This window comes from Ochotona curzoniae, unplaced genomic scaffold (genome assembly GCF_017591425.1).
Source record: "Ochotona curzoniae isolate NIBS_2020 unplaced genomic scaffold, NIBS_Ocur_1.0 patch103, whole genome shotgun sequence".
Taxonomy (NCBI): Eukaryota; Metazoa; Chordata; class Mammalia; order Lagomorpha; family Ochotonidae; genus Ochotona; species Ochotona curzoniae.
Window position 1 is genome coordinate 1 of NW_024466644.1, and position 9,427 is coordinate 9,427.

Below are 9,427 nucleotides of genomic sequence, written 5' to 3' on the forward strand. Positions count from 1 at the left end.
AAGAGAGAGAGAGAGAGAGAGAGAGAGAGAGAGAGAGAGAGAGAGACCTGGTAGCCATGAGCTCTGTGCGGCTGCTGCCCGTGTGACGGCATGAGGTTCTTACAGCAGATGTCTTTATAAGCAGGAGGAGAGCACTGAAATGGGTGGGGCTCATCCAGCCGCAGGTGTGTGAAGCCTCTGAAATCATTTGGTGTGAACCTGCCGAGGCACCTGTGGATAGAACTCGATTATACTCAATTTATGGCAGGCTCTTTTTTTTTTTTTTTTAATTGGAAAGGCAGATATACAGAGAGGAGAGACAGAAAGGAAGATCTTCCGTCCGATGATTCACCCCCCAAGTGAGCGCAACGGGCCGATACTATGCCGATCCAAAGCCAGGACTCTTCCGGGTCTCCCTCGCGGGTGCAGGGTCCCAAAGCTTTGGGCCGTCCTCGACTGCTTTCCCGGGCCACAGGCAAGGAGCTGGAAAGGAAGCGGGGCTGCCGGGATTAGAACCGGCGCCCATATGGGATCCCGGGCATGCTAGGAGAGGACCTCAACCACTTGCGCCACCGCGCCGGGCCCGCAGGCTCATTTTTAAGCTAATAATTGTGTGTGACTCATTAGAAATAACCAAAGGGCCCTTGGCAATAAAAAAGGTTCCCTACTCCAGCTCTAATATGATGAAAAGTGTAATAAATACATAAACCAAAGTTTTTTTTAAAGGCTTACTTACTTGAAGGGCAGAATTTTAGAGAGTAGGGGAGAGACATCCTTCATCCACTGGTTCACTCCTTGAACAGCTGCAACTGCCAGAGCTGGACCGTTCTGAAGCCAGCAGGCAGCAGCTTCTTCGAGTCTCCCACCTGGTACAGGAGCCCAGGCCCCTGGGCCATCTTTCACTGCTTTCCAGGCAAACTAGTAGGGAGCCAGATCAGAACGGGAGCAGCCAGGACATGACCCAGTGCCCATTTGGGATAGCAGCATCGCAGGCAGTTGCTTTCCGGCACTGGCCTGAAGTTGCAGACATGTTTGGGATGGGGCCGTGCAGGGTGGCTGAAAGCCTGCCAAGGCAATGAGCGGAGTAGGGCCACATTCTTTGGTATTGACTTGCTTGTGCCCAGACTTCCCTCTTGGCTCTGGTCAGGCCTTGGCTGCCATTCCCGAGCTGCTTCGTCTGTGCAGCAACACCCGCTCAAAGCAGGTGAGGATGCCTGCTCAGTCCGAGGCAGAGGACATGGCCAAAGCCAGAATGAGAAGTAGTGATGGAATAGGGAGGGCCCCTTCCAAGCCACCCGAGGGGACAGCTGTTCCCCAGAGCTTGGCATGGTGCCCAGTGAGAAGACCCAGCGGGAGCCGCAGGTGGGGTACGGCCAGGGCAGTGGGCTGGAGGTGGGGAGCGGTGAGGAGACCATGACCATGGAGCTGCAAGCTCTCGTGGCCCATCACACCACGGGCAGAGCAGCGGAGGAGGCCTGGCCAGGGCGTCTGAGCCGTGGAGATTGGTGGGGCCGCTGCTGACTGGAGACTGGGACAGGGGCAGGCTTGAGGGGACAGATTCTGGGGTCATACCACGGGTTCCGTCATGTACCTGGAGAGCCTATGGGTGCTCGGCTGAGTGACCGCAGAGTGTAAGCTGAGTGACCGCAGAGCATAAGCTGAGTGGCAGGAATTGAAAAGGAAGAAGCACCATCCTTCTCTTTGAATTCTTTGGATTACGCTGCCACAGCAATCATTTCGACCCCTACAGCAGCATCTTCAGATGGAGTCACCATGGTGGGGACAGCACTTCTGCTGGCAGAAGCCTGGCTGGAGATTGCTCTATGGCCCAGACTAGCTGGATTTGCTGATTTGTTTGTATTTTTTAAAAGATATTTTTTTCTTGAAAGACAGAGTTAGATCTTCCATCCACTGATTCTCTCCCCAAATGTCTTCAACAGCCAGGGTTGGGCATCCTCCACTGCTTCCCTAGGCACATTAGCAGGGAGCTGGATCAGAGGTGGAGCATCTGGGACTCCAACTGCTGCCCATAAGGCAGAGGATTAGCTTGCTAAGCCACAATGGTGGCCCCCGAGTGTGGCCGGTCTTTAACATGGCAGTGAGGGAGGGGCAAGGAGGGGAGGACACTGAGAGAGTGGGGCTGTGACACTGTGACAGGGTGCCAGGGATCGGCAACAAGGGGTCTGCTTTGAGGGTGGCCCTGAAGCAAGATGACTGAGACTAATGGGAATGGGTTGTCCTGAGAGTCTGCACAGCTGTTTCCCACAACTGCATCATGCTTCGCTCACTGCCGGCAAGTTGTCCACAGACACAGATGCCCCGGGCAAGGCCAGGCTCTGGGTGATGTCCTGCAGGGAGCACAGGCCACTGTGCGGTGGCAGGTCCTGGAACAAGCAGGAGAGGGCGGGCTTTAAGGTGAAAGCCACTTGCAGAGCATGCTCAGGCACTGGGCCAGGAGTGGCCTGTGGGCCTCTCGTGACCAGAGCCAACTTGCTGCCCTCCACACTGCACACCTGACCTCTCTGTTTTTCCATGTGGCCTTGATGGACCTGGCCCGAGGTGACAGAACCACAGTGAGTGCCACAGAGAACTCCCAGAACCACCCACTTCCCTGGTGCAGTCCTCGGGCTGGCTGAGAACCTGGTGCTGGACAGAGGGCAGAGGGCAGAGGTGGGGGGTCATGAGCCACCTGTCAGCCTTTGCTGGTCTTCCTGTCGGGTGGCACTTATTCCTGTCTACCCAGGACCAACCCAGAGGCCCCGGACCGTGTGTGAGCGCTGGAAGGAAAGCCTGCTCGAACACTATGGGGGCAGCGCCCGGGACGACCAGTACGTGCCACAGTGTGATGACCTGGGCCACTTCGTGCCCCTGCAGTGTCACGGCAAGAGCGACTTCTGCTGGTGTGTGGACAAAGACGGCAGAGAGGTGGCAGGCACACGCTCCCAGCCGGGCATCACTCCCGCATGTAAGCACTCGGGCTGCCCTCCCTCCGGGCAGTGGGGAAAGATTGCCAGGAGAGTCGCTCAGATGCCAGGTCAGACCCTAACCATCTGAACGGGGTGCTGGGGTTTGCCCTTAACCCTTTCTGTAAAGCAGACATGTGGAGTGTAGGGCACTGGGGAACACTGAAGGACACGTGCCACGCTGGGGTCCCAGGAGAAGCACAGCATTGGCTGATTTTTCTCCCCCAGTGATTTATTGTTATTGTTATTTGAAAGGTAAAGCTACAACAGAGAGAATCTTCCATCTGCTGGGTCATCCCCAAGTGGCTGCAACAGGCAGAGCCGGGCTTGTCCAAAGTTGGGAGCCAGAAGCTTCTTCGGATCCCCCGTGTGTCAGGAGCCTAAAGGGTTGGGCCATCTCCCATTGCTTTTCCAGAAGCATCCGCAGGGAGTAGGATTGGAAGTGCAGCAGCTGTACTCCAACCAGCTGACACCGTCAGCAGAGGTTTCATATGCTACACCAGAGTTCTGGCTCTTTTTTTTTTTTTAGTATTTGTTTCTTTGAAAGTCAGAGTTAGGTGGGGGGAGAGAGACCAAGAAAGATCTCCCATCTGCTGCTTTACTCTCCACATTGCCACAGTGGCCAGGTCAAGGCCAGGAGCTTCTTCAGGGACTCCCACGTGGGTGCAGGGGCCCAAGCACTTGGACCTTGTTCTGTTGCTTTCCCAGGCACTTTGGCAGGAAGCTGGTACAAAGTGGAGTAGCTGAGACTCGAACCAGCACCAACAGGAGATGCAGGCATCACGGGTAGCAACTTGACCCCCTCACAGCCCGCTGCTTTCCCACACAGGTCTCCCTGGGACGGTGCCTCCCCCGATGTTGCCCATGCCGCGGCCTGATGTCACTGCTCCGCCCGTGGGTGACTTCCTGCTCTATGCCCAGGTGCAGCGCATCGGCCAGGTGCCCCTGCAGGGCACCACGCTTCTGAAGGACAAGGCCAAGACCCTGCTGTCAGTGCATGTAAGGGGGACTTCTCCCAGCCGGGGGTGGAGCCTGCACCCCCACTGACTTGGCCAGAAGGCCCGGCCTCCACACCCTGCTGGCCAGCTCGTGCCAGGCAGCATGCTGGGACTGGCCAGGGGCATGGCCGCCTCCAAGCCTGTGCAGTCATCCTGCTCCACGCTGTCCTTGCTCAGGGCTGAGCGGGTCCCGGAGCGGGAAGGCCAGCAGTGGTGCCAGAGTCGTCTCCCTCATGGGTGGGGATGCCTTACTGGGGAGGCCCTTTCTCCTTCCCCACTATGCAAAAATGGCCTCTCTAAAGGGAGGGGCAGTACCCTATAATAAGGGGCCTGCTGGCTCGGGAAGCAGGGGCCATGTCCTAGGGACCCTGCTCTTCAGCTGGGAGGTTAGGCAAAGCAGGTCCCAGAAACGGCCAGGGGACCTCAGCTGCACAGGAGCCACACCCTGTAGGGCTGCCACTTCGGGGAGGAGGGGGTCTCTACCCCGTGGCTGCGACTGGGGACTAGGGTTCAGTGTCCATCTTCCCTCACGTCTGGATCCTGACCACAGGTCCTTTTCCACGTGGCTGAAACCCAATGAGCCAATCCACGGAGTGGCCTTGGCCGGTCAGTCTGAATGATAAACGCATGTTCCTTTTGGCATGGGCTTCAGGTCCACATGGACAGTCCATGGCCCTGCAGCCCAGCACTTCCCTACCCACGGCCACTTAAGGAAAAATCTGGGACTGGGACATTTTGTTTTCCTCTGAGAACCCTGGCAGTCAGTGGACATGAAGTCCCTTCTTCTCCACTCATCATTTCTTGAGCGGATATCAACCAGGGCCCCAGGCCTACAGTGTTTCTTGGACTGGGGTGCATCCAGCTGAGTCCTGCGTGTGGCCTTTTAAAGGGCTGTCACCAGTGCAGTAGGGAGGGGAGCTGAACTAGCCGGAAGCTGGGTCCCCACCATCCCTAGCTCCCTTGGTATCCACCTACTGGCCCTTGCTGTGTGCAGAGCGCACTGGGGGCGGGAGCTGACACAGGTGGCAAGTTTTAGGGAGGCCCTTCCAGAAAGCGTGGGCAGCACTGGAAGCGTTCGGGTTTGGTCCAGCTATAGATGAATGACATCACACGCTGGACCTGGCCCAGCGTCACCTCAAGGACTGCGCTGCCTGTGGATCCAGTGTCGGAGAAGTGTACAAAGAATGCTGACTTGTGTGGTTTTGGTCTGTGAAGGGTTCCATCATCGTGGGGATTGACTACGACTGCCAGGAAGGCACGGTGTACTGGACGGATGTCGCAGGGCGAACCATCAGTCGCGCCCGTCTGCAGGCGGGAGCCGAACCCGAGACCATCATCAGCTCAGGTCAGCTTCCCTCCACAGCCCCACCCTGAGCCCACGTCCATGCCGGGGACTCTACGGGGCAGGTGCAGTTCTACACACACACTCTGGACTTGGAGCCCCAGGCTGTGGCCAGGGTTTACCATGCAGGCGCCCAGCACCCAGAGGCTGGGAGGTCTGTTAGTGTGGAAGAGGAAGAGGGCAGAAAAAGGAACCAGAGGATCTCATCCTGGGACTCGGAGCCCCTTGGTCAGCTGTAGCTGATGCTCTGCTTCAGGGCGCTGCTCCTAACTTACACATGTTCTTTGTTGCAGGGCTCCTGAGCCCCGAAGGACTCGCTGTTGACTACGTCCACAGAACCATGTACTGGACGGACAGTGGCCGGGACAGAGTGGAGAGGGCCAACCTGGACGGCTCCGAGCGCAGGACCCTCTTCGACGTGGACCTGGTGAATCCCCGCGCCATCGCCGTGGATCCAGCCGGAGGGTCAGCCGGGCTCCCCGCCTCTCCTTTCCCCTGTAGACCGACTTGAAGCCCTCAGATGGGAAGGCCTGGGTGGAGCAGGTCTGAGGTCACACATACACAGTCAGATGGCCGAAGGCCTGAGTAGGCTCCAGGGGCCGTTCCAGGCCAAGCTAGCTGTTGTTGAGAGCAGAGCTTGCATCCTGTTAGAGTGAGCAAGACAAGGGTGTCCACTGACGAGAACGGGCTGCCTTGGGAAGTGAGGTAGGCCTCTTGGCAGCAGGTCTAGAAAGTGGGGTTCAGCCCAACAGTGGGGCTTCCTGCTGCTGAATGGCCCGAGTGCCCAGAGCTCGATGCTGGACTTCAGTGGTTTCCCACACTGGGCAAGTATGTCTGTCTTTTCCAGTCACATCAGCCAAAAGAATACCCTCTAACACCCTGAGCCAGGCCTGAATGGGACCATGTGACCCAGTCTTCCTCCATTGCTTGGTGGAATAGTTAAGCTTTCTTAAGTATTTCTCTCTCCGTAGATGTCACTCAAAGAACCCAGCAGTAGCTTGCGCCAAATGCTGAGGTTCTGTGTGCGTTCATTCTGGGCTTCCTGTTTTGAATGGCCTTAAATCAGGCTGGGTGGGAGGAGCCAGAACCCAGGATGCACAGGAAGGACACACACAGGCCCTGCCTCCCCGCCCCCAGCTGAGCATGCGTGGACAAGCCTCCAGCTGTGTTGTGGCACTCAGTGCTCTGGGCTTCACCTGCCCGGCAGGAAGAGATGACGCCTGTGTGACCACTTCTCTCCCGCTCCTGGTCTCAGCTGCTCGTCCCGTTCATTGGAAGTCTAAGGGCTTTCCTGACTCCTCGTGCTTTAACTGTCAGCCTGTAATCCTTGCCTGCACCATTGGATTCTGCTACGTAGATGTAACAAGGGCTGCTGAGGAGGGACGAGGTATAGCAGGCGGGTCGTGTGGAGGGTTTCCACCCAAGATGCAGTGTACAACCTAGGCGGATCCAGGGCAGGGCCAGGATGTGCACGGGTCTGTACACAGTTACAATAACCAGAAGACTGCAAGGCTGTGGAGTAACTCTAGTGACACACTTGCCCTGACAGTACCACATGGGCCTGTATGCACAGGCTGCTGTGTATCCCCCAGCACCCAGCTTCCTTAGCAGGCACCCAGAGGTAATGCTGAGGGACAGCACACTGCTCCTGCCATCCTCAAGTGCAAGAAGCAGGACACGAAATCTAGCCCAAATTCAAGGTCATTTCAGGCTGTGAATACCAGGGCCTGCGATCACAGGCCACCCTGGATGCTATCTTCTATTAACTTCTTTTACAATCTTGATTTTTAAAATTTATCTACAGTAACTTGTACTGGACAGACTGGAATAGAGAAGCTCCTAAAATTGAAACATCTTCTTTAGATGGAGCCGGTCGAAGAATTCTGATTAGCAAAGACATTGGATTACCTAATGGCCTAACCTTTGATACCGTCTCCGAAATGCTCTGCTGGGCAGATGCAGGTAATGCTACCGGTGGGCAGGAGGTGGCGCTGTGTGCCAGTGGGTGTGAGAAGCAATATTTTGTAATGGTTTTTATAATAAACCAAGGGTTTGCTTTTTAAAGATTGGCTTGTTTGAATGGCAGAGTTAGATTGTGACCCCGCTGCTTCATCCTGAAGCCAGGAGTTTGTCCCAGGTCTCCATGTGGGTGCAGGGGCCCAAGCACTGGGCCGTCCTCTGCTGTGTTCCCCTGCCCGTTAGCAGAGCTGGGTTGGAGGTGGAGCAGCCAGGGCCACAGGCAGCAGCTTTACCTGCTGCAGCACAGCCCTAGCTCCCAAATTCTGATAAAAACCAAGAATGCTACCCAATAAATTGGACAAGTGATAGAATGGGAAATTCTAGTTGCTAATTGATGTGGTGGCAGTATACACTCTGTTGCTAGTCTGCCCTAGTAGCAGACTCCTCAAGCCAAACAAGTGTAATTGAAAAAGTGCTTTTTTTCTCTTCCTTGGCATGAGAGGACTTTATTTCCACCACTGCCCTTTGATGTTTTAAAAGGAACCAGAAAACTGGAGTGTACACGGCGTGATGGAAGCGGCCGGCACGTCATCCAGAGTAACCTCAACTACCCCTTCAGCGTGGTCAGCCACCTGAACCACTTCTACTACACCGACTGGAGGAGGTGAGGCGAGGTGCAGACTGTCCCAGAGCACATGCCATCCTGAGAATAAGGGAGTGAATAAGAATAAGAATAAGGGAGTCCTCTGCTGAGCCCCCTCACTGTCCACCGGCAATAGCATTCCTCAAGGTGGTGCTTTGGAAGTGCTTCTGCTTTAGAGCGAGGAAGCTGTCTGGCAGTACTGTATCTAAAGAGGAAGCACATGAGTTGAAGTCTGGGCTTCCAAGACGACGTGATGTCCAAACTGTTGTAAGCTGTACTGACACTGCAGACATCACTTACTGCTGAACAGGAATGCTTTTACTCTTTCTCTGAAACAATCCCAGTCTTCCTCTAAGAGCAGGCAGCTTTCCGGGTGTACCCACACACATCCTGCTGGACTTGGCAGCAGTGAGCTCCGACCAGAGGGTCTCCTACTTCAGAGAGGTGTCCCCCAAACTAACAGGTGCCTAGGTGACACTGGTCTGGGAGCTACATTGTGAACTAATAAACCAACTTTTCATACCTAAAATGAAGCTAGGAAGCCAACACTTTTCTCTATGGAAGCTCACATTTTGTGTCTGACTTCTCTGCCTGCCTTCCTTCCTGGGAACAGGGATGGCGTCCTGTCAGTGGACAGACACTCCGGCCAGCTGACGGATGAGTATCTCCCTGAGCAGCGCTCTCATCTCTACGGGATCACTGCCGTCCACCCCTTCTGCCCCACAGGTAAATGCTTGGGCTGCAATTTCCATGGTAACGGATACAGACCTTGCTGCCAATAGAGACAGCTACTAGAAGCTGGCAAACTTTAAGGGCAGCACATACACAGGGAAGCCAGTCTTCACAACCCTGTTTTCCTAGCTCAACTATACATACACAGACTTGCTGTTGTAACTCAGTAACAAAATACCTACTTTGCCCGTTTCCCTCCCAGGAAGAAAATAAATACTGCACCAGCAGAGGACTTGGCGTTTACAACCAGAATCCTGACCCTAAAGAACATTCGCTGCAAAGAAAGTGAAAAAGGAATTGGCGGTTACAGTATCTGGATCTACAAAATGAACATTTTTTGTGAAAAGACAGTATATTTTGTGAAAAGTTTATACCTCAATCTTTACTACTACTGTATATTTCAGCAAAGGTTGTTACTGAAAGTTAAAACAGGTAACAACTGTTGCTTATTAAAGCAACTTTTTATTAACATTTATATAGTATTTAAAAAACCAAATTCATCTAAGAACAAATTAAGAGTTTAAGAGCATACCTGGCCAAGAACTCACATGTGGTCACAGACGCTGACTGAGAGGCTCTGTGTAACTGATGGGAAGCGATGCCCTTAGCTTCCCGGCCAAACTTATAAGCTTTTACCTCTGCGGAAGTGCATTCCTATCAAAAGGTGCTAGGATTCAATTTTCAGTGCCTCTGAAGTACCACAAGTACTGCATTTATAAATGCCAAAGATGTAATGTTATAGTTCTCAATTTTTCTAGATTATTCCAATAAAAATTTAAATTTTCCTACAACTTATGGATCTATAGTTTCT

At 54.1% G+C, this 9,427-nt stretch overlaps 1 protein-coding gene across 1 annotated transcript; it reads left to right on the top strand.

Moving 5' to 3' along the window:
- Positions 1–1,305: 1,305 nt before the first annotated feature.
- Positions 1,306–9,401, top strand: LOC121166253 (nidogen-2-like). Its single transcript, XM_040995355.1, has 9 exons — positions 1,306–1,381; positions 2,600–2,944; positions 3,772–3,941; positions 5,156–5,285; positions 5,576–5,747; positions 7,087–7,244; positions 7,782–7,905; positions 8,498–8,610; positions 8,819–9,401. Exons 1-9 carry the CDS (start codon positions 1,306–1,308, stop codon positions 8,827–8,829), a joined length of 1,299 nt encoding a protein of 432 aa, XP_040851289.1. The 3' UTR covers positions 8,830–9,401.
- The last annotated feature ends 26 nt before the right edge of the window (positions 9,402–9,427 follow it).